The sequence below is a fragment of the Alternaria conjuncta genome, assembly GCF_024043145.1.
Source record: "Alternaria conjuncta strain BMP 0040 chromosome Unknown scaffold_4, whole genome shotgun sequence".
Lineage (NCBI taxonomy): Eukaryota > Fungi > Ascomycota > Dothideomycetes > Pleosporales > Pleosporaceae > Alternaria > Alternaria conjuncta.
Window position 1 is genome coordinate 36,990 of NW_026250093.1, and position 27,919 is coordinate 64,908.

The 27,919-nt window shown below is 53.4% G+C and overlaps 15 protein-coding genes across 15 annotated transcripts; 6 read left to right on the forward strand and 9 right to left on the reverse strand.

Annotated features, from left to right (window-relative positions):
- Positions 1–522: 522 nt before the first annotated feature.
- J4E85_002823 (uncharacterized protein) lies at positions 523–2,325 on the forward strand (the record flags this gene model as incomplete). The annotated part of the gene is made up of 2 exons (XM_051467096.1): positions 523–1,851; positions 1,909–2,325. The coding sequence occupies 2 exons, from the start codon at positions 523–525 to the stop codon at positions 2,323–2,325; spliced, it is 1,746 nt and encodes a 581-aa protein (XP_051328255.1).
- Positions 2,326–2,649: 324 nt separating this feature from the next.
- J4E85_002824 (uncharacterized protein) lies at positions 2,650–3,648 on the reverse strand (the record flags this gene model as incomplete). Its single annotated transcript, XM_051467097.1, has 3 exons — positions 2,650–3,079; positions 3,127–3,562; positions 3,618–3,648. The coding sequence occupies 3 exons, from the start codon at positions 3,646–3,648 to the stop codon at positions 2,650–2,652; spliced, it is 897 nt and encodes a 298-aa protein (XP_051328256.1).
- A 1,929-nt stretch (positions 3,649–5,577) lies between these two features.
- On the reverse strand, positions 5,578–7,084 carry J4E85_002825 (uncharacterized protein; the record flags this gene model as incomplete). Its single annotated transcript, XM_051467098.1, has 4 exons — positions 5,578–6,113; positions 6,190–6,490; positions 6,612–6,881; positions 7,001–7,084. The coding sequence occupies 4 exons, from the start codon at positions 7,082–7,084 to the stop codon at positions 5,578–5,580; spliced, it is 1,191 nt and encodes a 396-aa protein (XP_051328257.1).
- Positions 7,085–8,034: 950 nt separating this feature from the next.
- Positions 8,035–8,796, forward strand: J4E85_002826 (uncharacterized protein; the record flags this gene model as incomplete). The annotated part of the gene is made up of 2 exons (XM_051467099.1): positions 8,035–8,270; positions 8,367–8,796. 2 exons carry the CDS (start codon positions 8,035–8,037, stop codon positions 8,794–8,796), a joined length of 666 nt encoding a protein of 221 aa, XP_051328258.1.
- A 510-nt stretch (positions 8,797–9,306) lies between these two features.
- On the reverse strand, positions 9,307–10,378 carry J4E85_002827 (uncharacterized protein; the record flags this gene model as incomplete). The annotated part of the gene is made up of 2 exons (XM_051467100.1): positions 9,307–10,188; positions 10,238–10,378. The coding sequence occupies 2 exons, from the start codon at positions 10,376–10,378 to the stop codon at positions 9,307–9,309; spliced, it is 1,023 nt and encodes a 340-aa protein (XP_051328259.1).
- Positions 10,379–11,466: 1,088 nt separating this feature from the next.
- On the reverse strand, positions 11,467–13,148 carry J4E85_002828 (uncharacterized protein; the record flags this gene model as incomplete). The annotated part of the gene is made up of 2 exons (XM_051467101.1): positions 11,467–11,544; positions 11,604–13,148. 2 exons carry the CDS (start codon positions 13,146–13,148, stop codon positions 11,467–11,469), a joined length of 1,623 nt encoding a protein of 540 aa, XP_051328260.1.
- A 238-nt stretch (positions 13,149–13,386) lies between these two features.
- J4E85_002829 (uncharacterized protein) lies at positions 13,387–13,753 on the reverse strand (the record flags this gene model as incomplete). Its single annotated transcript, XM_051467102.1, has 2 exons — positions 13,387–13,402; positions 13,434–13,753. 2 exons carry the CDS (start codon positions 13,751–13,753, stop codon positions 13,387–13,389), a joined length of 336 nt encoding a protein of 111 aa, XP_051328261.1.
- A 1,600-nt stretch (positions 13,754–15,353) lies between these two features.
- J4E85_002830 (uncharacterized protein) lies at positions 15,354–17,897 on the forward strand (the record flags this gene model as incomplete). The annotated part of the gene is made up of 5 exons (XM_051467103.1): positions 15,354–15,476; positions 15,531–16,300; positions 16,350–16,644; positions 16,690–16,893; positions 16,944–17,897. 5 exons carry the CDS (start codon positions 15,354–15,356, stop codon positions 17,895–17,897), a joined length of 2,346 nt encoding a protein of 781 aa, XP_051328262.1.
- Positions 17,898–18,055: 158 nt separating this feature from the next.
- On the reverse strand, positions 18,056–18,628 carry J4E85_002831 (uncharacterized protein; the record flags this gene model as incomplete). Its single annotated transcript, XM_051467104.1, has 3 exons — positions 18,056–18,187; positions 18,268–18,467; positions 18,577–18,628. 3 exons carry the CDS (start codon positions 18,626–18,628, stop codon positions 18,056–18,058), a joined length of 384 nt encoding a protein of 127 aa, XP_051328263.1.
- A 415-nt stretch (positions 18,629–19,043) lies between these two features.
- J4E85_002832 (uncharacterized protein) lies at positions 19,044–20,215 on the forward strand (the record flags this gene model as incomplete). The annotated part of the gene is made up of 2 exons (XM_051467105.1): positions 19,044–19,542; positions 19,659–20,215. The coding sequence occupies 2 exons, from the start codon at positions 19,044–19,046 to the stop codon at positions 20,213–20,215; spliced, it is 1,056 nt and encodes a 351-aa protein (XP_051328264.1).
- A 357-nt stretch (positions 20,216–20,572) lies between these two features.
- Positions 20,573–21,394, reverse strand: J4E85_002833 (uncharacterized protein; the record flags this gene model as incomplete). The annotated part of the gene is made up of 1 exon (XM_051467106.1): positions 20,573–21,394. One exon carries the CDS (start codon positions 21,392–21,394, stop codon positions 20,573–20,575), a length of 822 nt encoding a protein of 273 aa, XP_051328265.1.
- Positions 21,395–21,807: 413 nt separating this feature from the next.
- On the forward strand, positions 21,808–23,004 carry J4E85_002834 (uncharacterized protein; the record flags this gene model as incomplete). Its single annotated transcript, XM_051467107.1, has 1 exon — positions 21,808–23,004. The coding sequence occupies one exon, from the start codon at positions 21,808–21,810 to the stop codon at positions 23,002–23,004; it is 1,197 nt and encodes a 398-aa protein (XP_051328266.1).
- Positions 23,005–23,221: 217 nt separating this feature from the next.
- J4E85_002835 (uncharacterized protein) lies at positions 23,222–24,143 on the reverse strand (the record flags this gene model as incomplete). Its single annotated transcript, XM_051467108.1, has 3 exons — positions 23,222–23,230; positions 23,296–23,842; positions 23,890–24,143. The coding sequence occupies 3 exons, from the start codon at positions 24,141–24,143 to the stop codon at positions 23,222–23,224; spliced, it is 810 nt and encodes a 269-aa protein (XP_051328267.1).
- Positions 24,144–24,525: 382 nt separating this feature from the next.
- Positions 24,526–25,388, reverse strand: J4E85_002836 (uncharacterized protein; the record flags this gene model as incomplete). Its single annotated transcript, XM_051467109.1, has 2 exons — positions 24,526–25,041; positions 25,092–25,388. The coding sequence occupies 2 exons, from the start codon at positions 25,386–25,388 to the stop codon at positions 24,526–24,528; spliced, it is 813 nt and encodes a 270-aa protein (XP_051328268.1).
- Positions 25,389–25,809: 421 nt separating this feature from the next.
- Positions 25,810–27,826, forward strand: J4E85_002837 (uncharacterized protein; the record flags this gene model as incomplete). Its single annotated transcript, XM_051467110.1, has 3 exons — positions 25,810–25,954; positions 26,002–26,843; positions 26,891–27,826. 3 exons carry the CDS (start codon positions 25,810–25,812, stop codon positions 27,824–27,826), a joined length of 1,923 nt encoding a protein of 640 aa, XP_051328269.1.
- Positions 27,827–27,919: the final 93 nt, after the last annotated feature.

Genomic DNA, 27,919 nt, shown 5'->3' on the forward strand with positions numbered 1-27,919 from the left:
GCCCATGATGAGACAGCCTTGCATCTCATCCCGCAAGCAGTCATCAATTAAGCGCTTCATCTCGAGAACACTGCGAACATCCCACGACGCGAATAGGACTCCGAATGGGCTAACCGCGCGAAGCATAGTTTAGACCGCAAACTTGGATAGTTCGTTCGCAAGGTTCCCTCAAGCATCATCGAGCGTCAAGATCCCTGCCTGTCAGCCGTCTTTCCACTGATCGCCACCCGCTGGCTCTCCCAATTGGGTGCCACACTTCTCATGCGCCACAGAACCACGGTATGATATCATGGGGTCTTCAGCGGGCAGAGAGGCCTTGCTTCGGGTTTCGTCCTCGATACAAAGGCTTCCCCGCTACTGACATTGACGCACCTCGCACATACTCACATACTGTTTGTTATACATACAGTATTTTCTTATTCCAGGGTCAAGAGCTTCGACCACCGTTCCCTAGACCTGCTCTCCACGTGCGCATCGTAACCGGGTCCCACCTGTCAACCGAATTTGGGTGTACTGCTGGCAATGGATGACGGTTTCCGACAGCCTGCCAAACTTCAAAAGCGAAAGAGTCGCGAACGACAGGAGCTTGAGCAGATGACCGGTGGCTTGAGTGGTCAACCCGCAGCCAATTCTTCGCAACCCATGTCTGGCTCCGACAACATGACGTCGGCTGAGAAGGAAAAGCGGTCGAAATGGCGCATGTCCAACCCATTCTCTTCCAAAGAGAAGGCATCGAAAGATAGTCTTAACCCTACTCATAAAGAGGAAGAAAAGGAAAAGGCGCGCAGGGATGCCGACTCGGCGTATTACAGTAGCGAGCGCAGCAGCGCAGATCCGAGCTTCAAGAACCAAGCTCGTCCCATCTCCGGCGAACAGTACAACCATCCACCTGCGAACAACCAAGCACCTCCCACTCACACTACACCACCAAACGGGCAACACCAGAATACCCTTGCGCCTCCCACGCAAACGCAACAGACACTTCAAAGTCGTTCAAGCCACGAAGATGTGGGCAGAGAGACATATCGCGATGCCGGTTCGGGGAACATCGTCACCGTCACAACGACCACCACAACGACGACGACCACTACAACCGGTCCGGGTGGCTCCACCACTGTAGAGCAGCCCCGCGACAGCGTTGCTCCGTCTGAGCAAAGCGTACACACTTCTGGGCCCAGCCCACCACAGCCGGCTCCTCCTCAGCCGGACAACCACTACCATCAAGGCCCCGGTCTTTCAGCGCAGTCTGCTATACCTCAAAACATCACTCCGCCGGTGCCTATGAGCAACAACCAACCAGGCAACAGACTATCTCCACAAGTCTCCAACACCGACTGCCCTTCGTCTCCACCCATACCAGCGAAGAACAACATACGGCATAGAGTAGAACTGGACTCGGTATCGCCTGGAGTTCAGAGGCCGAACCCGATGGAGGAAGTTGTCAGCCCAGTCACTCCCAGCAGCCCGAACCGTGCGAACTTCTCCTACCCTGCGAGAGCACCGCCTCAAGGAGTTCCACGCCAGGTGCCTGGGAATGGCATCCATCCAGACCACCAGCGGATGGACTCTCAGCAACACCAGGATGGAATTCCACCCGTACCTCCAGTTCCAGGACAGCAGCAACCACCACGGCGATCGAGCATCCCTCAAATGCCTGCATACCAACAGCAGCAGTCCGGCATGCCGCCCATTCCGAACCAACAACCATCTAGCATACCCCCTAGCCTACAGTCTGGCATCAACACCAACAACGTCAATGATTCAGACCGCCCGGTTCCATACCGCGCTGGCCACGATCTGAACAAGCAGAGCACGATGGCGAACCTCAAAGCGGCAGCAGCGGGTATCCACGTAAGCACCACACATACTACCACTCTTTATGCGTACACATACTGATCTATTCTACAGGGCGCAGGAGAAACCCTCCGCGGAACCTTCAACGACACATTCGACCGCCGCAACCCCGCCGCGCACGCCAAAAACCAAGCCGTCATCGACAAAGGCCGATCGGAAATCGAAGCCGCACGCGCTCGCCAATACGCTGCCCAACAACAGCAGCAGCAGCAGCAACAATCACACATGGGGAATCATACATCGGTGTCGCACCCGCAGCCACAAGGACCTACGATTGGAGCTGCACCGCCCCCTTCTCAGGCGGGTGCAGGGCCATCCGCGGTACCGGGCAAGACGGCGTATCAAGGGCCGCCGGTGTCTGGATCGCAGATTGAGGGGAGGAGTGGCGGAGGTGGGAAACTGAGTAATATTATGAAGAAGATGAAGGAGGGGCCTACTCCGAGGCAGGATGGGGCTGCCAATCATCCTTGAGGGTGTGGTTTGATATGGGATTGTAATGCGATGCGATGAGTTTGTGCAGGGCCAGATACCATAGTGGATGTTTCAATACGATGATTGCAATGACTCTATTTTCCTTCGGACGGAAGTGAGTTGAGCAATGGGTATAAATAACCTCCGAAGTAGCATGAGTGAAGTCAGAATGGGAAGGCATTAGGCGGCGTTCTCATGTATCACAATGTGCGAAATAGGGTCAATTGCATTATGATTCATTTATTTGACTATATTACATGCTCGTAAACTCGTAAAATGCATCATCCGCGTCAAGGTGACGGACACTGTAACAGTGACATATGCTTAACCGTTGACGATAGTACCACCGTTGGCGTGGATAGTCTGCCCACTAATCGAGCTGCTATCATTGCTAGCCAAGAAGACAAAGCAAGTAGCAATCTCGCTAGGCTGCGACGGCCTGCCAATCGGCGCAGTGAACTGCTTGATAGCCTCGTCGTTCATAGTAGCAGGAATGAGAGGAGTCCAGACGGGACCAGGTGCAACGGCGTTGACGCGGATACCCCGTCCGACATACTGGTTTGAGAGACCGCGGGTGAAAGCGACGATGGCGCCCTTGGTGGAGGTGTAGTCGAGGAGGTCGGGGCGGCCGACGTAGGCGTTGATGGAGGCGTTGTTGATGATGGTTGCGCCGCGCTTCATGTGGGGAAGGGCGTACTTGGAGAGGTAGAAGAAGGGGTGGATGTTTGTGTCGAAGGTGTGGAGCCATTGTTCCCTGTATACTGTTAGTATGCGACCTCAGCAAGAAGAAGTGATACGTACTCAGAAAGGTCGTGGATGTCGTTGATCATCATCTGGTAAGCGTGGTTGTTGACAAGGATATCAATGCCACCCATTTGCTTAACAGCCTCATCGATGACCTTCTGGCAGTTTGCCCTCTCCTTCAGGTTGACGGCCAGAGTGTAGCACTTCTGTCCCTTCTCCTCTACCATCTTCTTGGTGTCTTGTGCGTCCTTCTCTTCCTCGGGGAGGTAGGCGATGAAGCTGTCGGCTCCCTCCATGGCGAAGAGAACGGCGATTGAGCGGCCAATGCCGGAGTCTCCACCGGTGATAATGGCGCGCTTGCCCTTGAGCTTGCCGGCCGCCTTGTACTTCTCAGCACCTCCCTCTGGTGTTGGGAGCTCGTCGACCTTGGGCAGGGGGTCCAACTTGGACTCGAGACCGGGGGCCTGTTGGTGCTGAACATCGGGCTGGAAGCCTGTGATACCAAGTCAGTACAAGAAAAGTATTCGGACGCTATCATGGGTGCTTACCCTGCTCGAATTGTCCCTTGTTGGACGACATGTTGTGTGGTTGTTTGTGGGTATCTCTGGATCAGTAAAGAGAATCTAAAGAAGAGAAACTGGTTGCAGGTGTTTGATTCAGTGTGAAGTTGGTGTAATTTTCGAAGCAAGCGCCGTTCAAAGTGGCACTTTTATTGACGTTCATGATTTCTTGTGACATCACAAGGCTGTCACGGCACGCTCATGTGCAAGAGTGGAGCCTGGTAAGAGTTAGGCGGAACATCACCGAAGGATGGGACTATTGAAATGCCCATCGACGATAGAATGCCATCGGTCGATGTGTCAACGCTGGCACGAACTGGTGGGAACGGCTAACGTCGCCTCAGCCTTACCCGTAGCTTCAACGCGCTCTTTCGCACGGCCTTATGATCGACAGCTGTATTCTTTGAAGGATACAAGGACCTCCAGCTGAGAAGAGGATTGAGACTGCAGCTCGGATTACTTACGAGAAACGCAGTCGGGGCACCTTCTGAAGCAACCCCACCAAGCTCATCGGTCACGACGTCATCGAGTCGATCAGACCTGTAACACTTCCTCAGACTGCGTTGTGCTCACAACCTTGTGTTGACGAGTTCAGTACCGTATTACGACCGATTGCTATTTTGACCAAACCCTCGGCGCCGTATTCGCAATCTTCACAACCCAGCGATGACGCTCATGAAGCTATTCAGAGGTATGACGTAGGCCCTGCCCTAAAATCAGGGTCCAGCCGCGCTGCGCTATGACCGCATCCAGCCTCGCCCGACCACTCCGATTCCAAGACCCCTAGCACCAACGGCCATCGTAACTCGCTCTTGCATGGAACAAGCCACACCAAGGCCGTTTTGACAAGATACAAAGCTGTTAGGGCACGTCATGCGCCACGACTCATGTACCAGGGCACAAGCTTGTCCGGGTCCCTGCATGACGTGAGATAGACGATCGCAGCCAGATGCAGGGTGCTGGGCATGGTAGAACTTGATTTCAGGGACTTGGAGGGAATGAGATTGCGTGGACTGGGTTTGGGTTCTTTTGGAGGATGTCGTATAAGATGGGGGGTTATAGCACGACTTTGTGTATTCACATCACAACACCATTCAATCTATTATCAGCTATCAATCCTAAGAGCTTCCAACTCTACAATACAACCCTATCTCTACCTCAACCAACCCAAACCTACCAAAACACCTTTCAACAATCATGCCTCTCGCCCGCCGCGCCGCTCCTCGCACCACTACACGTGCTCGCCCGTCCCTGAAGACCCGCCTGCTGGGTGGACGCAAGACACGCGCCACCAAGCGCGCACCCGCGACTACCGTCACCACTACCACGACTACCAGGACCACTCGCACAACTGGTGGTCGCCACGGTCACGCTACTACTGCAGCCCCAGTCCACCACCACAAGCGCCATGCTACCATGGGTGACAAGGTCAGCGGAATGATGATGAAGTTGAGGGGTTCTTTGACTCGCAGGCCAGGTCTCAAGGTAAGCAATCGTTGTTCTTGATGAGATGTACTTGACTAACATTATGTAGGCTGCTGGCACTCGCCGCATGCACGGTACTGACGGTCGCAACGCCCGCCGTGTCCACTAAGCTTCTCTGACGAAAGCTATGAGAGAATTTCCTTTACTGTTAGCATGACGATGAGTGTACGATAGGCATGGAGATACCCGATGTTCGAGCGTTTAGCACTTAATGAATCTCATAAAGTTCCAACTTCATCACTTTGAGCTCAATCCATGTGTTGAACGCTGTATATTTTGATCGTGATCAACAGCTATATGTGACTACTCAATGAGCTCAGCCTTTCTCGGGTCATCCCTGCTTAGTCCTACTCCCACCGGCTCGCATGTCCTCACTAAACGTGCTTATGCAGCATCTACAAGATGTTGTATGACGCGTGATGTACGAGCACGCTGTCAACTAAATCCGCCTATCCCGAGACCTTCAATCCTCTTCAGGCGCACGGTAGCCGTCAGGACCTCGGAGAATCTTCTCACGGAGGTCCGGTCGACCGAGCCAAGATATGTACCATGTAGGCTGACCATGCTTGATGCGCCACTTTGTGTCCCAGCGACCTCCAACAGACTGGTTGTGTTTCTCATACTCGTCGTCCAAGTTATCTCCGTGAGGTTTGCTACGATCCATACAATCAAGGCACATACCATTGAAGTATCCGAGCGTGTTGGACATCGCCTTGAGGACGGTGCTCTCCCAGTCGATGCTACGGCAGCGATTGCACTTCGCAGTGTACGCGTAATCGAAAGCCTTGAGGCGACGTACGACCTGACCGATACTGGAGTAGTTGAGGACATCGTCCACTGGCCAAGCATCGCACTTGGTGAGGGCTAGCTGGTAACGACCGATAGTGGCATCCCAGCAGGAGCACAGCGAAGTCTCGGAACGAAGGATTCTGCCGACGCGCGAATAAAGTGACTTATGAAGAGAGTTACGGAGGCCTCCGCGGGCATGGTTCAGAGGACCTGTTAATCAATGTTGGCATTCGGAGTTTTCCGGTATATTCGTGTAGATGGGTAGAAAAGAGAGGAAGAGACTTACCGACAAACATGCGCTCGTTGATGTGAAGGTGCTTGGGACCCTTGAAACCCTTCGGCGGGCGCTCCTTGACGTGTCCAACATGCTCATAGGCGAGGTACTTGGTGACGCGCGCATAGCCTACAGCATGGTCGAAGATATAGCAAGGGTATGCGAGGGCTCGAGCAGTCGGAACAGTCAGGTCGACTTTGGCCATGTTCTTCTCGTACCACTTGTTGAACCAAGGCCCCAAAGTCTCTTTGATGTCGCCTTCTTGACGGGTGTCCCACAGCGATATCGCATGCCAGACTCCCACAAGCGAGACCTATCAAGCTGTCAGCACGAATAATAAGATGTCTCAGAACCGCTTTGGCAAAGCATAGCAAGGGAGCTACATACTAGTAATAAGTTAGCAAGATATCTTGAGAGCTATTTGTGGCGGCTACTCTACCCTTGAAGAGACCCAAGTCTTCCAGTCGCTGTTCGGGGAGCTCATGGAGATGAGCGAGCCAGATGAGGGTACCCTCCTTGTTCTCACCGTCGTAGTCGGATTTGGCGTCACCACCAAAGGTAAGCTCTGTCTTGTCCTTGCTAGCTTCGAGGAGAGCCTTCAGGTAAGGCGACTTGGTGCAGATATCTAGACTGACGAGCAGGTCTGTGACATGTTTGACGCCATCGTCATCGACCGAGCCGATGATGGTAATGCACAGATCAGACTGCGCAAAAGGTCAGCTAGACGTCGCATTAACCCAGAAGTCTACATTGCCTGGGTCTCTCGGCGAGCTTCGTCTTCATCACTATTGTAGACTGCAGGGCACAGGTGAAGGTCGCTTACCAAGCCAGCTTCGGTCGTGAGCACAATGTCCTGGTCTTGGACCAAAGACACCGCCGGTCCTTTGCGGGCAGTGAGTCCTGGCATCGTGGGCGATTTGCTGATGCGACGATTGTATCTGACAGAGTGAAAATCGGAACGTGTGTAAACACTGTAGATAGAAAGAGCAACGCTTGGCGTTGCCGCTAACAACACGCTCTCATGTGACTGGCTACAACAAAGGGCAGCGATGCCTACACCGCCGAGACAGTTGATTAGAAACTTCAAAGAACCCTGTTATTCCAAATCTACGACTAGCTATCGAGTGCGCTGAAGGCATCCGCTATGTTGTGTCGAATGTTGCAGCATACATGTTGCTAAATATTGACAAGTAGACATCTGCTAAGCCAATGTAGACTCGACACTCGTACGAGCATACCTTAACGCTGCAAACATCTGTAGGGACTTTACTTTGTTGCGTACAACTCGAGGATGGGCTCACACAAATTTCTCAGAGATAGAGTAACATGTGGACTTGAAGATGTGCTAAATGAAGGATGCGAAGAGAGATTTGATATCGCAACTGTAGAAGGAAAAGATAAGACATAGAAGCGTGTACTCTGTGTCAACTTGATAGGCCTGTGCCTCACGGCCATTTACGAGTAGAATGACAAGAGAGCCAATGAAGCAATACGCCGTGTATCGTACCATATAATGTGAAAATGAACTGGATCCATTCCGGAAAGACGCGTAGTGCGTAGTACTCTGTAGCCAATCCAATTGGGCAAGGGACTGACCATTGCTGGCGCCCAGGTGTTTTCGCGGTTTTCTCGAGTAGCATCACGTCAGAATGTTATTCCATGAATTTGCTGAGCGTAGGGTCTATGATTTGTCTTGGTGTTGATGAAATCGATGATGAAGCCGACGAGGAGCAAGTCCAGCCAGGCCATGCCCCACTAGCGCAATGATGCAAACCATGCAAACATCATCACCACCGAATCCACTGATCTCATCCACCCATCTCCAATTCCACCGAATTGGGATTCCACCACAACACAATGCCTCCTCCACGGCTTTCCCCAGCGCTACTTCGCGCGCGACCGCAAGCGAATTACCAATGTCTCCGCCGCATCGCACCCTTCCGCCGCGCATCCACCACACCACCGCAAAGCGACATAAAGCCCGTCGTACCCTGGAAAACACCAACCAGCGTCTGGTCACCCGAGAACCTCATACCCCCGCCCAAAGATGGCGAGATACTGCTTGAGCGCCGACCAAACCGCGCATTACCACCGTATGTCCACCTTTGCACAACACCCATCCTCAGCCCATTGACCCTCCATCTACACTCCGTCGTCGCAATAACCTACTGACATGTATATACCCACAGAGTCCCACCCCTGATATCCCCGCAAATCCTCAAAACGATGCCCCTCTTCATCCTCGCCATGACCGCCTGCCTCTTCGCCTTCTTCAACTACCAAAAGCAAGAATCCTCCGTCGTAACCGCAACCCTCTACGCGCTGCGCACAAACCCGCTCGTGCGCGAGCAGCTCGGCGACGAAATCTACTTTGCGAGTAAATACCCGTGGATCAAGGGCGAGATCAACCAGTTGCATGGGCGCATTGAAATCAGCTTCTGGGTCAAGGGGACGAAGAGGGCGGGCGAGGTTAGGCTGACGTGCAGGAGGAGGGGCAGGGGTGGGCTGTATTACACGAAGGAGTATAGTTTGACGTTGGAGGATGGGACGAGGTTGGAGCTTTATGATCCACAGGGGAATGCTATTGATCCGTTCCAGGCGATTGCTGTGGAGGAGTAGGGGGTGGTGGAGAGATTGTGGTTGTTGTGGGAGAAGAGCAGAACTTGTTTGCGCTGCATGAGCGCGTCTCAAGGATCGTGGCTACAAAGGCTGTCAACTCGCCGCGTCCTGGCTGGTAACAAGCACTTTCGCAAAGCACCAAGTCAGGAAAGATCAGCGAACTTTCACGCTGTGTACCATATGTAAATATATATGCCCATCACATATCACTAAGATGCAGTGACAGACGTAGTCATGGAATAGCAATACTAGATATTGCTAAGAGAGGAGTGAATGCTAGTGAGAACCCCAGAAAAGAAAGTAGCGTTTCCAATGAAGGACAGCTCGCTCGACAGATAGGCGTCTTTCTGGAGCGTCAATGATTGTAGTCTCAATGTGCCAAACGCCAATGCCGCGTGTAGCAGTATGCTGATGTAACAACTTAAAAGAAAAGAAGAAAAAGAAAGTGGTATCATAGTAATCGTACTCCATCCTCACAACTCTCCCCGTACCCCTACAAGTCCAGTCCACCTAGAACTTCTCGTAATCCGCCTCGGGCCTCCTAACACTAGGATGATGGGCCAGATTCGGCTTGACAAGATGAGCAAACTGCGGGTTGACATTCAACGGATAGCTGATCTCAGGCATGCGAGCAGTCTCCTCCTCCTGCTCCTCGCGCTGGCGCTGCCAGAACTTCTTCCGTGCGGGCTCGCCCGACGTGGTGCGTGAGTAGATGGAGCTGGAGGGGCGGTGCGAGAAGAAGCTAGGTTTAGCTGGTGACTGGCTGTGGTAAGAAGGGAGGAAGGACTGGCGGGCGTTGCGGAAGGCGCGGAGGGGGCTGAAGTCGAATTGCGAGAGGCGGTTTGGGTCTTCCTTGGTGGGGGAGGGGACTTGAGGGGAGCCGCAGTCGACGGGTGGGGTGCCTGTGCGCATGGGGGGTGGGCTGTTGTTGAAGTTGCTGCGCGAGGAGGTGCTGCCTGTGTGGTGCGTGGTGATGGTAAAGGCTTTGTGCTTGGGGTCGTATTGGGATTGCGTCTCGGTATCCTCGTGGAGGGTCATGGCTCCTCGAGAGCGGACCATACGGGCGGTGATTCGCCGAGACTTGTCGCGGAAGACGAAGCTCGCGACGATGTTGAAGAAGCCGATGACGATGGCTAGGATGCCAGAGGCAACGAGTAGGCGCCAGAAAGGGAGAGTGAGCGACTCTTGGCTTGTGGCTTCCTTGTTCATGTTACCGAGCATGTTGAGCCCGACTATCATCATCGCGCAACCCAGGGTGACGAAGCCATGCGAGGGACTCAGGAGTGGCCAGTTGCGGGCGTAGAAGTTGCGGAATAGCGAGCATTCTGAGACGATGAAGAAGAGTCCGGCAATTGCGGTGATCACATGGCTTGTGGCATCGAAGAAGAAGAACTGCATATGTGAGCTTTTGCGAGTCTCAAGAGTAGATTTCTAGACGTACCTTGGAGATGATAAAGGTCTTCACCAGCATGACCACACTGCTGGCGACCACGGAAGCAAGAGCAATGATGTTCAGACCGCGCAAGACGTTAAGGATGATGTAGCCCGGACCAGCCAGGTGTTCGGCTGAGAGAAGCGCCATTTCGTTCGTGTAGAGTGAGAGTCGTAGGATACTGAATCGTCCAAGTTCGTAGAGAGATACAATTGGTCTGTCCAGCAGTCGCGTCGAGCGTAGGGGTAAAGAAGAGAGGGAGCGTATAGATTGAACAAGTTAAGTTTACGAAGATAAAGGTTAAAAGGGAGTGTCCCACGCCGTCAAGGCAGCACGCCTTCGACAATAGTAACAATAGCGAACAATAGAGACGTGAAGACTGAAGTAAAATGGAGAAGCAAGAACCCAAGGTGAAGGAGGAGGGGAGCCTCAGGACATAATTCGCCGCTAGCCTGACCTGCCCATAGTCGCGAACCTTACAATAGAATCCAATATCGACCATCGCGCTGGGAAGGCTCGTCGCCTCACCTTCGAGTGGCCCAAACGACTCCAGCGACCGTAGTCGCGCCCGTACTACCGGCCCATGTGAAACGCTCCCCGCTAGACTCGGCGGGAACGGCACTGCGAGAGGGCGGCCCAGTCAATCATTTCGCAGCGAGCAGACTCGGCTGCGAAATTGTTGCAAGGCATCGTACAGGGTCAACGTGGGGTTTTGGCATCCAGCCGATGAGGCGCGGTTTGGTCGAGGTGTGGCAGTCGCGTAATGATTGGTGTTGACGCCTTGAAACGCGCTCGCGTAGCCGCAAGGGCCGTGTTTCAGAGCTAGAAACATCCGCACGCCATGGGCTGCACCACCGCGGGCGGCAAGACATAAGCGGGCCTTCAATCGTTGGTAGCCCGTCCGTCCAATGTGAGGCGCCACAGTCTGGGAGTCGTTGTTTTGGGGTGCTTGCAGTGGAGATGGAAGGCGCGAGACTGGCGGGTACACAGGGCGCCAAGCGAGGGTCTGTCAGCAACGGAAGTTTGTTCCAAGTGCGCTCCACATGCTCGTCCTTGATCAAACCATGATCGGCTTCTAGAGTCGTGTAAAGGGCCGGAGACAAGATGTTTAGTCACCACAGAGGATGTATGGGTCACACATGCCCAATCGATGGTAAGGAAAGATAATCATATTGCAGTCCAAGAACGATAGGGTATAATGCGGTAAAAGATCATACAGTGCGCCGAGAACCGATGGTTCAGTTGATGGTGAGCTCTCCCCCAAACACTTTGCCCACTCGATATGCCTGCCGCGACCGGGGCAGTCGACCATTAACCTATAAAGATTGTCAGTTCATTGCTCTCTTACCCTGAAAGACTGGGTATGGTGACTTACCAACGTGGTATTCCGAAAAACCAGCTCGTTGCCGTCACTGAAAGGGCGAGTATTGGTCGGAAGATTGAAGACCTGTAACAAAGACTGGTTCTCATCGCGATCGTTCGGAGCAGAGTTGCGATCCGCCGTCGATCTCTCCGTTGTGTGGTGAGGCTTCCATGCACCTTCGCTTTCATCATGAATATCCTCCCGCCCGTATTTTCGCACGTGTGCCAAACGCCAGTTCGCGCCAAAGAATTGCTTCCGTGATGGCCTGGCCTTGATCTCTTCAATCTTTGCAGCCTTCTCTTCCGAAGTCATGGTCTCAATGGAGGGCACTGTGTTGGGCGAATATGCACTACGGAAGTCCGTTCCGCGTTGGGCCTCCAGATCGTCGGAAGGCGCCCTTGTTGGACGTGAGACAGTAGCACGCTCGAATGGGTTGTATCCTGGTTCAACATCTGTAGTAACCTCCTCCATCATTGGTGTCGGTAGAGAATCGTGAGTTATAGCATTCCGGCGGCTTGGTGCACTCTTGATAGCTCGGGTAGTTCTTCTCTTGATCTGCGTTGGCTGTTCATCATGGATTTCCTCGTTCTGCATGACATTGTCCGCTACAGCACGCTGTGATGTAATCTTCCTGGCATTCCCGTGGCCGTCCTGGGGTCCCGGTACTGGAGCCAAACGAAGGTACTCGTGGTACTCTTCCTCGTATTTCGCCCTATTGGCTGTGCTGGTGAAGTTGTACACAACCCGTTCATATGGCCGTCCTGAAGGCTTCACGCCGTAGAACTCAGGTTGATGGGAGAGAACTGACTTAAGACTCTTCTCCCAGGCGCCTTGGCCTTTGTTCAAGTAGGAGAATCTCAAAGCCAGCCAGTCGATTATCTCCAACGCGGTCATACCTGTGCCTTGTGCACACACCAAGGCTATCCTAGCTAAATCGCGGTTTGTGTGACGCTTTGTTGGTATAGACGGACCTGAGTGTGCTTCGGTTGGGCTTTCAGAGATAATGGAATCTCTTTCAACCGTCTCATTCGACTTTGAAACCGCTGACTCTTGTTCCTCGGCCGCTGCAGGGGCAGCTCGATCCGGCAAACCATTGGTAGAAGGGTGCTTAGGCGACATGTGCGTACCCACTTGGGTAGGTTCAGGAACAGTGGATGCCGGATTCCGAGATTCGTTTTCTCCCAGCAGATCTGAACTATGTGTTGAGCCGGAACGAAAAACATGCGGACCGGACATTCCTGCTAAGTCGTCGAGATCTGACGTCTCAGCGGGTTGAACAGAGCGCTCTCGCGGCTGATTGACCCGTGATACTGATGCGCTGTTGGACGATGAACTTTCCAGGTTTATCTCATTGAGTCTTGAAATCGTCTTCTGGCCAAGAGTTTCAGCATTCGACCAAATTCCTATCGGCGCACTCCGCTCAAGTGAGGTGTTTTGTGACGCGACCAAGACATCTGGAGCTGGAGTATCTGCGGAAGATAGTCCAGGCAGATCATCGTCACGAATCTTTCCTATATCCGGCAGGATGTTTGTCCGATCCGGGTCGAACCAGGGCATGGAGCTGGTTTTGGCTGTTGTTGAACTAGGCTTATCCTCTGACATCGGCGGAACATGTGTTGAGGAAACTATTTCCACTTCATGATTACCTAATCTTGCAGCTGATGGATGACTGATCAAATTTGACGAGCTCGTTGGTCTGAGTGATGCATGACGACGAGCGGTGTCGACATCCGGAGTCTCAGGTATCTCTTGTCGGCCCGTTTCTGCAATACGTAATTTTGTGCGACAACCGGGACTATACATCGATCAGACTTGTCTGGAATAAAACATGTACCCACGTACCACTGAGCATCTTTCTCTCCGGCCTTGACTAATGCGGTCTGTTTTCGACAGCCCGAGCAAAGAGCTGTCAAGGGGACCTGGTTTTGGGTGTGGCTCAGATCATCGAGGGCCAATGCATCCTCATCATCTTGAGTAGAAGTGTCCTGTTGGGACACACGGGCGTTAGGGAGTTTTTCTAATGAATGCTCGGGTATAGAACTGTCAAACTGGCTCGACCGTTGTGATGGTGTGTTCGGAATCTCTGTACGCTCGAGCAGCTTTAGTTCAAGTGGCTGAGACGTGCCCACAACATCCTTGGGTTTATTCAGGTTGACAGACATGGCAGCACTCGGAGTGGTTAGGGCGATCTCAGGCTCCACACGCTTTTCAGGAATGACCTCTGGGACGCGATCGGGCGCGGCATTTGGAGCTCGGTGGGCGAATCTCGGTTTCAACAATTCTCTCACGACAGAGTGACTAGCGGGGGCCGGTGCTAGGGACACGCTAGAAGGTTTACGTGTTCCGATATCACTCAAGCATGCTGAGCATCGCCATTGTAGCCTGTCTTCTTTAGCCTTTATTTATCACGAAGGTGTGAGCACCTTACGCATCAGTGCCCGGGGCGAGCGGAGGCTTTCGACAGCTATCATGGTATGATCTAGAGCATCCCGAGCATGCGACTATCGGGTTATAGCTCGTGGCACTGGATTTATCACAGATGAGACAGGTAGCTTTAGGAAACGAACCGGACTTCAAGGGCTTTCTTGATTGAGATACATGGCGTCTTCCTGAGATATCGCGGGCGTTCCGGTTTACATGTGGTTGAGGAACAGTCGGTGCTGGGAACGATTTGGAGACCGGTGTTATGCCCGCGTTCCGGTTGCTTTGCGCAGTCGAGGTGGCTACAACGTGTTCACTAAAGCTATAGTACTCGTCAGTATGGCTAAGTATTCCTCAACATCCTCCATACCTGTGCGTGACTGCGCTAGGGTCAGTCGAAAGACCTGCCTTTCGAATCGTTGAGTTGGGCTTGCCGGATGTTGTACGTTGACGCTTCAGTGGAGGCGGTGATATCACACTCTTTCGGCGCGGCTGTGCGTGACTTTGGCTCAAGGTGGGAGGCTTCTCTGAGACTTCCTTGTCGACAATGCCAGGCCGATCATGATGTGGCAGCTTGAGACGAGGTTCAGAAGGCGCCTGTTGTTCGCTCTCATGATGTTCCATTTGAAATGTTGGACGGAGGTAGAAGGCTAGCACCTGCAATAGTACATGAATATTAGCGGGTACTTTTAGATCATCGTTGAAAAAGTCAATCGACAATGAACGAGGTGGATCCGTTCTGTTCAGTTTGTTTGTTGCATGGCAGCATTTCGCTGCACTGGAGGCTTCCGCTTTGTTTCTTCAACGGGCAAGCACGCGCAAACAGTGAAGGCCGCGACATACTAGGCCACGCAGCAGGCGCAAAGGCAAACCATCTCAGTGTTCTCAGCGATCTAACCTTTTACCAATGGTCATCATGGGAGAAAGGATCCGTGTCAGGTGTCAGTACATGGGTACTTACTGGCTGTATGGTTCAGTTCGCTGACCCGACTCGGAACAGAGTGGGCCTAGTTCGGAGAGACGCGTCTAGGACAAGGTGCCGCTTCCGCGCGACATACGGGAGAAGACGATGTGAGGACAGCCTGCGAGCAGCCATGCGGAGTTTGTGATTTCTCATGCGTGTGGGTGAGAGAACGATGCGAGGCTGCAAGTAAAGGCGGGAGTGCACCGATTGTTGTGTCGTCTGGTGTTGAGGACGGAAAGAATCCAGGGCTCCAGGGCTGTGCGTTGAGCGTGGATCACGCTATCACGTGCCGATGATCCGGTGGGGCAGGCGCATCTGGCCTCTACGTGCACTTGCATGTGCTTGCTGTACAGATTCACCAAGGTTACAGCAGCGCTATGAATTTCCTCAAATCAGCGGTCGCGTCTGCGATATCGCAAGGTCCGGCCTTTGGTTACACATTTGGGGATCGGGTCGATTTGAACGACTCCATCTGGACACTGCACAACGGCACAAAGCGAGTATGGCCCGGAGGTCTGCCTGTGCGCGAACACTTGCTAACGTACGCCTGCTAGGAAGACGGCTCCAAATGTAGCATCTTCTCCTTCGACATAACCGCCAACAAGTCGCGACTGCCCCTCGCTCGCAATGCGCTCCGCAAACTACGCACCCTGCGTCATCCAGGAGTCGTGAAGGTCCTGGACACGGTAGAGACGGAGACATATATCTACATCGCGACCGAGCGACTAAGCCCACTCAGCTGGCATGTTAAGAGGAAGAGTCTGACAGAAGAGACCACGAAATGGGGGCTACACAACATTGCGAAGACGCTCAAGTTCGTGAATGCCGATGCTGCGTCGATACACGGCTGCATCCGCCCAGCGTCTATATTCTTCAGCGAGAGCGGCGAGTGGAAACTTGGCGGCTTCGATGCGCTGAGCTCTGTGAAAGAAGATGATTCCATAATACCGACCTATGGTGGTCTCATACCAGATGCGGGACGGTACATGGCTCCTGAAGTTTCCAAGGGAGGGTGGGAGGTCGTTAAGCAGAACCCGACGCACGCCGTAGATGCATACAACTATGGTATCCTTATCTTCGAGGTCTTCAACGGCAGCTACAACAGCAGCGACCAGCTAGGGCAAATGAAGAGCATTCCACCAAGCATGCACCAATCATACAAACGCCTCCTCAACCCAAACCCAAAGTCGCGTATGAGCGTGGGCCAATTTTTGGATCAGGGAAAGCGCATCGGAGGCTTCTTCCAAACACCATTGATTCAAGTGACGGACGACATTGAGAATCTGGGATTGAAAGCCGAGGACGAGCGGAATGAGCTACTCGGGTAGGTGGTTCCAGAATCCATTTGCAACCAGTATGCTGACCGATCATAGGAAGCTCGATGCGGTCGCGGACGACTTCCCGGCGGATTTCTTCAAGATGAAGGTACTTCCTGAACTACTGAAGTCTGTCGAGTTTGGAGGGGGAGGTGCCAAGGTATTCAGTACTGTCATGCAAATAGGACAGAAGCTTTCAGACGACGAGTACGAAACTCAAATCACACCGGTTGTTGTGCGGCTGTTCGCAAACCCAGATCGAGGGATACGGGTCTGCTTGTTAGACAACCTGCCGCTCATGATCGACCATCTACCCCAGAAGCTTGTGAACGATAAGATCTTCCCCCAGATGGTAAGCGCCACTCCAATGTCTTGAAGGAAATACTAACATCATCAGGTGACTGGCTTCTCGGACATCGCACCGGTAGTGAGAGAACAGACAGTGAAAGCTATTCTCACCGTAGTACCCAAGTTATCGGACAGAACAGTGAATGGCGAGCTTCTTCGCCATCTAGCAAAGACTGCAAATGATGAACAACCCGGCATTCGGACCAACACTACAATCTGTTTAGGAAAGATTGCGCGCAACTTGGGAGCTAGCGTACGTCTTGATACATTCGACGTACAAAATAGACACTAACATATTGACAGAGCCGAGCCAAGGTCCTTGCAGCCGCTTTCTCTCGCTCACTACGTGACCCGTTCGTGCACGCTCGAAACGCTGCGCTGCTTGCACTGGCCGCAACAGCCGACCTCTTCACGGAAGATGACTGTGCGACCAAGCTGCTCCCCATCATGTGTCCTTCTTTGGTAGACAAGGAGAAACTCATTCGCGACCAAGCACAGAAGAGTGTTGACATCTACATCGCGCGGATCCGCAAGTTCGCGGCCACAATGCCGGATACCGTGCTACCATCACCAGGTCTCACCGCTGGCGGGGGACCTACCCCACGGATTGGGACACCTGCAAACGATACCTCGTGGGCCGGCTGGGCCATTTCAAGCTTCACAAACAAGTTAGCATCTACAAGCGGCGAGATGCAGGCCAACTCAGCAACCAATGGAGCCGCCGATCAGAGATCGTCCTCCGTACCACCAGCTACCACAACTTTCAGCAAACCACCAGTCCCTGTAGCCACAAAGCCCGGAATGACTCTTCATAGCGCAAAGAGTACCGCCTCAATTCCTACCATTAAATCACCAGATCCCGCAGCGGCGTTTGATGACGAGGCAGAAGACTTCAATAATGACTGGGGCGGCTTCGCTGACGAAGAGGAAAAACCACAAGACGAGGAGGACCCATGGGGTACACCAGCCGTGTCGAAGCCAGCATCCACGACGTCATATGATGATAAGGGCGAGCCAGACTTCGCGGGATGGTTGGCAGCTCAATCGAATGCGAAGAAGCCCACGAAGAACGCTCTTCCAAAGGGTCTCACTAAGTCAGCTACGCCAGCAGCAAAGGCCGCTAGACCGGCAGTAGGAAGCAGGTCGAGCACGACAGGAACGACGAGAAAAGTCATCGTACCGCCCAAGAAAGAAGTCAAGAAAGAAGAGCCGAAAGCTGACGAAGAAGAGGAAGGCTGGGGTGATGCCTGGGATTGATAAGGTATCTCGCAAATGATGTCGATTGTTCAGCATAGCGACGGCGTCTTTGAGATGGGTTGCACCTGATAGATCTCATTGCAAGATCGCATAACTAGTTTTAGAGATTTCAATCTTAGGGATACATAATGTTACAAATGACGGGCGTTTGTCGAGCTCTATGCTTTCTTCTCTTCCTTTTCCCGCTTGCCGAATGTGTAGGCTAGACCGCAACCTGCTACGTTGATCGCGCAGAGGGCGAGTGAGCCTCCTCTTATTATGCCGCGAGCGCTGAGCTTATTCTTGATGCCCTGGGTTTGGTTAGATTTTGCCACTCTCAATGTAGTTCGATGAAAGAATTCTTCGACGTGAAGGAATAGTTCAAACATACCTGACTTCTCCGCATAGCAAGCAATGCATACAACCCACTCCATGCAGCCGTGATACCGGCAGCATCGGTCTTGTAGTTGCTCAAGTTCAGGTAGGAGGAGAAGAGCAAGACGGGGGTAAACGTCATGGGGAAGAACTGGAATGGACGAGCATGTTGGGCTGTGATTAGGGTGGCGAGGAGTGTTGGCGGTACGGAGTTCTCTGTACAAAAAGGATTCAGTTAGTCACTCTGCCTTGTTAATTATACAAGACGATGTGAGGCACGTGCGACGAGGTGAATGTGAATTAGGAAGTGATAGGATAGACGTACCTCCCCAATTCCTCAGCGATTGCAGCATGGAGGCCTTTGGTTGTTCGGGCATTGTGGAGGTCGTGTGTACTGTAGAAGTGCGTAAAAGAATTGACTGATGGGTGAATATGTCCGGTGCTCAGGAACAATTGCGCGTAGAAGGGTACATGGGTTGAGATTGGGTGAAGACCATGACGTTGGTCCGGCAAGTGGACCGCCCGCCCGTGCCAACCCAGCACATGGAAACTGGCCTCCGGGACTCGCGAACTTCGACAGACAACAGATAACGCCTTAACGACTAATACAACCACAACCCCGTCACGGGACGATATTTGATTCACGCACACCCATCGCCATCACCGCCGCATTATCACCAGCCGTCCACACTTGCGCATCGGCCTCCCACCCCCACCGCCGCCTGCCCCGGCAGCACAATCTCCCACCACAACACACCGATACCCCACAAACCACCTCTCGCACACGACACAATGTCGGGCAAAACCTCCGGCTCGGATGCCAAATCGCGAGACCACCACGACGGCAGCGCCGGCCGGGCCTTCACGGTCGAGCAAAAAGCCGCCGTAATACGCATCAAATCATGCGCGCCAACCGCCTACTACAAGATCCTGGGTCTGGAAGAAGTAAAAGCCAGCTGTTCAGACTCGGACATCAAGAAAGCGTACCGCAAGCTCTCCCTCCTCACGCATCCGGACAAGAACGGGTACGACGGTGCGGACGATGCGTTCAAGCTGGTCAGCAAGGCGTTCCAGGTGTTGAGTGATCCGGATAAGAAGAAGAAGTACGATCAGTTTGGCGGGGATCCAGATGCGCGGTTTGATCCGAGGGCGCATGCGAGTGCGAATGGAGGGGGTGGTGCGAGTCCGTTTGGGAATGGGTTTGCGAGAAGAGGGGGTGGGTTTGAGGAGGAGATGACGCCTGAAGAGTTGTTTAGACAGTTCTTTGGGGGTGCGTTTGGGGGGCCTTTTGGTACGTGTTCCTCTGTCCAGAAACCTCGGTCTTGGGGTTGTAGTTTATACTGCACAGCAAGAACAGCAAGAACAGCAAGAACAACAAAAAGACCATGACAAACTAACACACCACAGGCGGCATGGACACAGGCCCAGGATTCGTCTTCAATCTCGGCGGCGGCCCCGGCGTCCGCGTCCACCAATTCGGCGGCGGCCGTCCCCGCAGACGCCCCGGCACCGCCGTCCCCCCCGGCAGCGAAGGCCAACAAAACCTCTCATCCGCCTTCGCCAACCTGCTCCCCCTCCTCTTCCTCTTCGTCCTCCCCCTCCTCTCCTCCCTCTTCTCCGGCTCCACCTCTACCTCCGCAAGCCCCAACCTCATCTTCGAAACACCGCGCTCCCCCAACACACTCAAGCGCGTGTCCACGCGGATAAAGATAGATTACTACGTCGACCCCAAGGAAGTGCACGATTACACGCCGAAGAAGTGGCGCAAGTTGGATGATATAGCTGAGAATCAGTATGTGCATATTACGAATACGAGGTGTCAGAATGAGAGGGTTAGGCAGCGGAGGGCGATGGAAGAGGCGCAGGGGTGGTTTAGTGTCGATCAAGAGGCTATGAATAAGGCGCGGAACATGGAGTTGCAGAATTGTAATAAGTTGAGGAAGTTGGGTGTGGATGTTTATTAGGTTAGGAGGTGGTTGGGATGGATGCGTTCTGGTTCTGATGAGGAATAGACTTTGTCGTACGTTTGGCTGTACGTATCTTGATGTTGGAGGGTGGGAGGAGGTGGTTCTTAGAGGGAGTTGTTCCGGGGATATAATCAACTCTCAGATGGACGCATGGCGCATAGAGGCGTATGGTAGCATCGACTGCGCGTCTAGGCGCAGGATTCCCTTCTTGAGCGAAGTTACTCTATTCCGTTCGCGTTCATATATACATCTATCCATACTCATCAACTTCATGTCTATACCCCAGTCCACGTCAAGTAATCTTACATATATACAAATCTATCCTACAACCCACGTCTATCCACCACATCCCCTTTAAAACCCCCAAAACCTCGCTATCCTCATCTTAACCCCCTCCCAACTATTCAACTTAGGCCTAACATCCAAATAAAAATTCAACGCCTTCCCCACCTTCCCCTCATCCCTCCCCGCATAAAAATCAATCACATACTCAACCTTCGTCCCACACCGATCCACCACCCAATCGTGTCGATCAAACGGCGGCTGATACCCCATCAGGCTCTTCCACCGTGCCCTCGGCGTTAAACTCGTGCTCAACCCAGAGAAACTCGCCAGTTTAGGCCCGCCGCATTTCTCGCTCCCGCGCCCGCTTTCCCACGTCTTGATCTCGTGCCACGCGCGTTCGTTGACCGCGTTGTGGATGGGCACTATCGTGCGCATGTCTGGGGCGGACGGGTCGTACGACTTGCGGCGCATGGCGTCGAAGAACATTTGCTCGGATGGGTAGATCCAGTTTCCGGTTTTCTTGTCCGAGCCCGTGTCGCGCTCGTTGTTGGCCGGTCGTGCATTGGGTGCGGGTTGTGCTGCGGTTTGGGAGGGGAGGGCGCGTGGTATTGTGCTTACTTCGCGGTCGGTGCCGAGGCGTATTTGCGAGAGGATGCTTGTGCTGCTTGGGGGTGGGGAGGTGGTGCTTTGGTCGAGCGTGGAGGAGTCGCAGGATTGCTGGACGGCGGATTGGGAGGGTGCTGGGGCGGCGGCGGCGGCGGGTGTTGGGATGGATGTGCTATGGGGATTTGGTGGTGTGGTGCCGTTTTGGGCACGGGCTTGGGCGAGCCATGCTTCGCGTGTCTTGTGGTCGACGGGGCAGGCGGCTGCTGGGTCGTCTTGCGAGGACATTGTGGTGGAGATGTGTGAGGTTGGATTTGTCGGGTTCCGAGAAACTCGGGATGGTGACGGAAGCCATCGAGAAATGTTGGGCACGGGCCTTTGCGGGAATCAGGTGCGTCTGATTGGCTGGCCTTCAACTACCGCATTCCACCGCTTTAGACAGCGTCAGGGTGTATGTCTTTCTACCACCGGAGAATACTCTGTGGTAGACGGCCAATTTCCAAGATCGAACCTGTCTAACTTGTCATCGTGCAGGTAATTCCGCTGTCTTGAGGTACTGTCCTAGATCCGCGCTTTCTAGACCGCATCCAACTAGACCCTGCATATAAACATTAAACCCCACCAAGCCCCCTTGACTTTCACCGCTACCCTCAGTGTTTTGCTTCTTTCCCTCCCTTCAGTCCTATATACCAAACGTCAAAATGTCCGACATCCACCGTGCCAGCACCACCGCCCCGGTCAACATCGCCGTAATCAAATACTGGGGAAAGCGCGACCCCAAGCTCAACCTCCCCACCAACTCCTCCCTCAGCGTCACCCTCGCGCAGTCCGACCTCCGCACCCACACCACCGCGTCGTGCTCGCCCAAATACCCGAAAGAAGACACACTCCTCCTCAACGGCCAATCTCAGGATGTTTCTGGTGCTAGGACACAAGCATGCTTCAGGGAGCTGAGGGCACTGAGGAAGCAGCTCGAGGAGAAGGACTCTAGCCTCGCTAAACTCGCCGACCTGCCTCTGCGCATCGTCTCCGAGAACAACTTCCCCACCGCCGCTGGACTGGCTAGTTCGGCTGCTGGTTTCGCTGCTCTTGTCCGCGCAATTGCAAACCTCTACGAGCTCCCCTCCTCACCGACCGACCTCTCACGTATCGCAAGGCAGGGCTCTGGCTCCGCGTGCCGCTCGCTTTTCGGCGGATATGTAGGCTGGGAACAAGGCTCCGCTTCGGACGGCAGTGACAGTGTTGCGTTCCAGGTTGCGCCTGCGAGCCACTGGCCCAACATGCGCGCTGTTATCTTGGTTGTCAGCGCAGCTAAGAAGGGTGTGTCGAGTACCTCTGGTATGCAGATCACTGTTGCTACATCTAGCCTCTTCCAGTCGAGAGCTACCGAGACTGTCCCAAAGCGTATGAAGGAGATGCAGAAGGCTATCAAGGACAAGGACTTTGAGGCTTTTGGCAAGCTTACCATGATGGACAGCAACTCTTTCCACGCTACTTGCCTCGACACCTTCCCTCCGATCTTCTACCTCAACGACGTTTCTCGTGCGGCTATCAAGGTTGTTGAGAGCATCAACGCTGCGGCGGGTAAGATCATCGCTGCGTACACCTTCGACGCTGGCCCAAATGCTGTTGTGTACTACCTTGAGGAGAACGAGAAGGAGGTTGCTGGTCTGTTCAAGCAGATCCTGAATGAGAAGGATGGATGGCAAGGCGAGAGGGGGCAGGCTGTTCAGGCCAACGCCGACGCGCTTGAGAAGGTCAAGTTTGACGCCGGTCCCGCCATCACATTCTTGGAAGAGGGTGTCAGCAGAGTCATCTTGACAGGTGTTGGTGAAGGTCCAGTCAAGACTGAAGAGAGTTTGATTGATGAGAAGGGCGAACCCATCAACAGCGCATAGAGCGGATGGCTAGCTAGATTGCAGAATGTTATGTAGATACCCGTACAGAATGTCAGATACTCTCCAGCCAGAAGCGACGCAGAAGAAGGTTTGGCCGCCCGTAATTTAGCATGCCCCTTTGTGGTCTTCGCTCCTGAGTGGCCGCTCCAATGCAATTTTTCCGATGCGCAACTTTGACTTGCCAGAACAAGAGCTCTTCTCCACATCCGTCGTATGCTCATGGTAACTGCAAAGGTCCAATTGATAGACGCCCGGTTTCACGGTATGGCCTTTGGCCCGCTCGCTACCTACCCTCTCGAAGAAACGTAGTAAGAAATCATGCGGTAGTTGAAGCATCAGAACCTTGTACCCACTCCATTCCACGTAATGTCGGTCCACGAACAGGTCCAGCAGTGGGTCGGATGGTGGAAGATTCTCAAAGGCGTATATGATCGATCTGTAGCCCAACTCCACTGGAGGACCAGCGTCAGAGTCCTGGACTATCTGCCGATTCATAGCTGTTCGTAATACAGGCACTGCAAACCGGTCGGCGAACACGTACAACTTGATCTTGCACATGTCTAGGGGCGTGAATGATCGGTCCATGATACGGGTGTAGTCGCCCCAAATAACGGGAACCTGTTGGGTGTACATCCACTCCAGGAATAGGTTGAAGACAGCGGGCTCAATATCGTCCAGACTTACGACTCCGTCCTTGGCTTCCGTCCAGGTACCACTGAGTGCCTTGCGGAAGTAGTCGGAGTGGTGTGTCAAGAATGCCTTCTGAACATGGTATGCCTTGCGTTCGGGGCCAACTTCGACGACGACATGGACTGGTATGCCTCCTTGTGCCGCAACACTGACAGTATGTGAGCTAAGCCGTGCATGTCAATAGGGAAGATGTACCTGTGCAGTGGCGGGGCAACCTTGTGCTTGGAATAGGTTCTGGCACTCATGGGATCGGCCTGTACAGGGATGTGACGAGACATGAGTGGTGGCGAAGATAAGAACGCTGGCGGTGAAGATGTGAATGCTAGCAGTTTTCGTAGCTCTTCGTGTGTCAGGGCGCCGATGTCATCGACGTCGCTACTGTCGGTAAAGTCCAGCGGATCCGAAGATGCAGCTGCAGCCCGAATGCCGTTCGAAGCGTTCGGGAACATGCAAGCGGCGTCGAAGCAGAGACGTAAAGTGACAGTCAGTGATGTGGCATGACGCGATGTGAGAGAAAGTTTTTATAGCGCGCCTTCTCAGTGAGCCGAGCCAGGTCCTGGGAAGTACGTGGAGGAAGGAGCGAGCAACCAACACAGGAATGACACACGAGAGAGTGATGAAATGTTGAACATTGATTAGATATGACACGGCTGACACAAGAGCCACTGCAAAACAAACAATAAGCAGCCTGACTAGACAGTTGGCAAAAACACGATTCGAAAACGACAGAAATTTGCAATGAAATGCACCATGGTATAAGATCCCCCCAAATGTACAATGCAACGCCGAAACAAGCAGAACCAACCATTACAGGGATGATTCATATATCATCTAATCCAAAACGACAGCAAGAATGATGATGACCAAAACAATAGCGAGGATGAGCAGCAGGATGCATGCCTTACTCCTGGCGCTCTTCTGATAGTTGCTCGCCTGCTTCAGATTCACATGTGCGCCTCGCGACGCGTCATGCGTGACCTCAACGTTCTCTTCAATGATGTCGAGTTGCGCACCCTGCTCGTGCACCATATGCGCAACATCACGGAACAGCTCGTTGAGTTCCCCAACAGACTGCTCGATGTTGCGGATCTCGGACTCGCGCTCGATGATCATCGATTCCTGGAAGTCGACCTCATCCTGGTTTGCCAAGCGCAGCTGTTCCTGCTCCTGTTGTTGCCCAAAGTCTCCCCGCTCTTCGCTTGGCGATGATACGTCTTGCAGGGCTGTGCGTGCCGCCTGTGCCGACTGCTTCTCTTTCTCTAACGCTTGCTTCTGGAGGTGTTGGAACTCGGTGAGTGTTGCTTTGAATTCGCGCTGGAGCTTCGATTGCGTGAACTTCTGCGAGGGCTGTGGTCTGTTAGCTATCGGCTTCCATCTCAAGAACGAGGTATCCATACCCCAACATCGGGCCAGGTAGTAATCTTCTTCAATCCCTCTCCAAGCTCTTTGAACTTCTCCGATGTCTCTTCGACGGTGGTCTTCACGCGCTCGCGCACACGGGCGGTCTCGTGCTTGGTCCCTAGCTTGCCCGTCTCTTGCGACAGGCGGGCGACGTTGCGGGTCAGGGCGAAGAGGTCGTCGGAAAGCTTGTCGGCGAAGTCGCGGAACTCTGGGTCATCGGCGTATGACGGATCGTCGTCCCTTCGCCATGTCGTGGGTTGCGATTCGAGGGCGCTGGAGCGTTGGAACGACATGGTGCCGGATAAGAGAGGCGGCACTCGGCGGTCTTCTACAAGAGTGTCTGGACGATGTTTTAAGCTATGCGATCGTGTGTGGGGTTGTTGCAGCCTAGTACGCAAGTCCAATCGTGGCTACCTGGAGGTTGGTGCTCGGTGGTTCCTGCGGCGATGACGAAGGACCGCGGCTAGGGCACATGGCTCAAGGCACAAGCGGATCCCTTAGGTAAGCGTGCAGCTGTCGGCGACCAAGTGGTAGCTGCGCCGATCAACAATGTTTGTTTGAACAAAGTCGGGCAGCTTTCATTGCTGCAGTACACCAGACTGCCGCACCAGCGCGTTCGATACATCCTTGGCGCGACGCCATCCTTCTTTTTCTTTGCTATGATATAGCCTGTTCCTCACTCATACGCTCACTCCGCCCCGAACCGTCGCAAACATGGCGCTCGCACCGCTGGGAACGCAAGTGCGCCCGTACAGAGACTACCTGACGCCAGCCCTGCACCGAAGATTCAACAAGGCCAGTCGATACACGCTGCTGCTATGCTATGCGATCGCGTGCTGGATGGGAGAATGGGATAACAGTGAGAGATACTGACTGAATTCCATACACACCTACTAACTCGAACAGTGCTATGGCTGTGGTTTCCTCTAGGCCTCACTGGCATTCGGACCCTCCTCATCTTTCTCTCCGCGCTTTCCATCTACGTCCTTCGCGTCGCCCAGTGGCATGTTGGCCGCCGCCAAACGGAGACCCGATTCGAGACTTTCAAGAAATACTTCTTCCGTCCTGCGACGCTGATCACGCTTGTCGCATACGCTTTCTCCGCGATGCTGTTTGTCGAAACATATATCTGGTCGCGGGGCACCCAGGCCAGGCTCAACTTCATCGAGGCCGGCCGCATGCACGAGCGATTCCGGCTGAACGAGAGGCCGCTCTACCTGCGCTATCTCTTCTACCTACTATCAGCAGCACAATCTGGAGTACACTTGTGGAGGGACTACGACAAGATTGAGTTGCAGGCGATGAAGCCTAAGAAGGAGCGGGGTGACGCGACCACTTCCACCCCGGCACGACGGGGTCCCAAGCCCAGACATGTTCTCACGAGATCGCTCAAGGGCATTGCAACACATTCGACCTTCTTGACTTCGGTCGTTGCAGCTGCCGGTTTCTGTCTTTACTACCTCGGAACCCGAAACCTGATCTGGAGCTACTACTACAGCTTCAGTCGATACCTTTGGAGCTTGTCCAAGACTTCCACACCCACAGGACTCGCTCCATTCCTGCCTCTGTGCTTCATGTTTGTCACAGAAGGAACGCTTCTCGTTGTGCTCTGGGAGTTTGTCAACAAGACCTTCGACGTGTACCTTGCACAAGAGCCCTTGAAGAACGACGTTCCCATCACGAACGACTCTACCGACCCCAATGGATCCCTTCTGAATGGACTCAAGTCGAAGAAGGATACTGTCAAGGTAAGAGGAAGTGATACTATTACTACGTTCACTGCTGACTGATTCAGGCCATTGCTTTCTGGGAGCTAGCTCTCATCACCGACGCCTTTCCCGAGCGCCGCAAGACTATCTACAGCGAGATGGATCGTAAGAAGGCCCCGACACATCAGCAAGTTACGGATATCTGTCTGGGACAGCTCAAGTGGCTTATCGAACGCGTCAGTGCTGGTCTCGATCCAGCTTACCAGCCCAGCGATGCATCAGGTCAAGACAAGCCAACCGGGCCTATCAATCTGGTTCCTCGTATCGCACAACCGCTGAAGGACGACAAGCCGATTGCTGCAGCGCCACCACAACCAAGTACCAGGTGGGAACATGTCGAAGCAGCAACCGCCAGTATTGCAAAGTCACACAGCGCTCCAGGAAACGCACAGCAAGCATACAGTCGGGAAGCCATCAACAAGGGGATGAAGAAGGCCCAAGAAGGTGCCAGGGAAGCCGAGTCGTTCTTCACGACTTATTACAACAAGCTTGTTTCTTCCCCGGTCGGCTTGCTGTTCCAGCATTCCTTCCAACGCACATCGAACATTGTCGTTCTCGGCGCACCTTACTCTCAACTTTCCCAAGTCTGTAATGCCGCGACTGCACTAGCAAATCTTGCGGTGTTTTCTCTTGCAGAAGACAGCTTAGGACGCTTTCACCAAGGAATCCCGAGCATAGTGCGCATATTCACTATTGCGTTGAAGAAGATCGATGAGTACATGGACACAGCTCCGATCCATTGGAGTGACAAGGAGACGAACGGCAAGCCAGAAGCGGAGAGGAGGAAAGTGCCTGAAGTAGATGAAGCCAGAGAATGTCTCAGACAAGGTCTTGAGAAGGTCCTTGGCAGCTTCAACGAATACCTGAGCGGTATGGGTCTTAGCAGGTTGGAGATTATGGAGGCAAAGAAGGTGGTGGGTGTCAAGAAAGCACCAGAGATGATTCAGGCGGGGGCGAAATAGTAGAGCCAAAATCTCCGCAGCCAGATCTCGTAGAAACATTTGAATGAACCAGTCATAGACACCTTCTCAAGTTCTGTCAATCGCAGTGCTAAC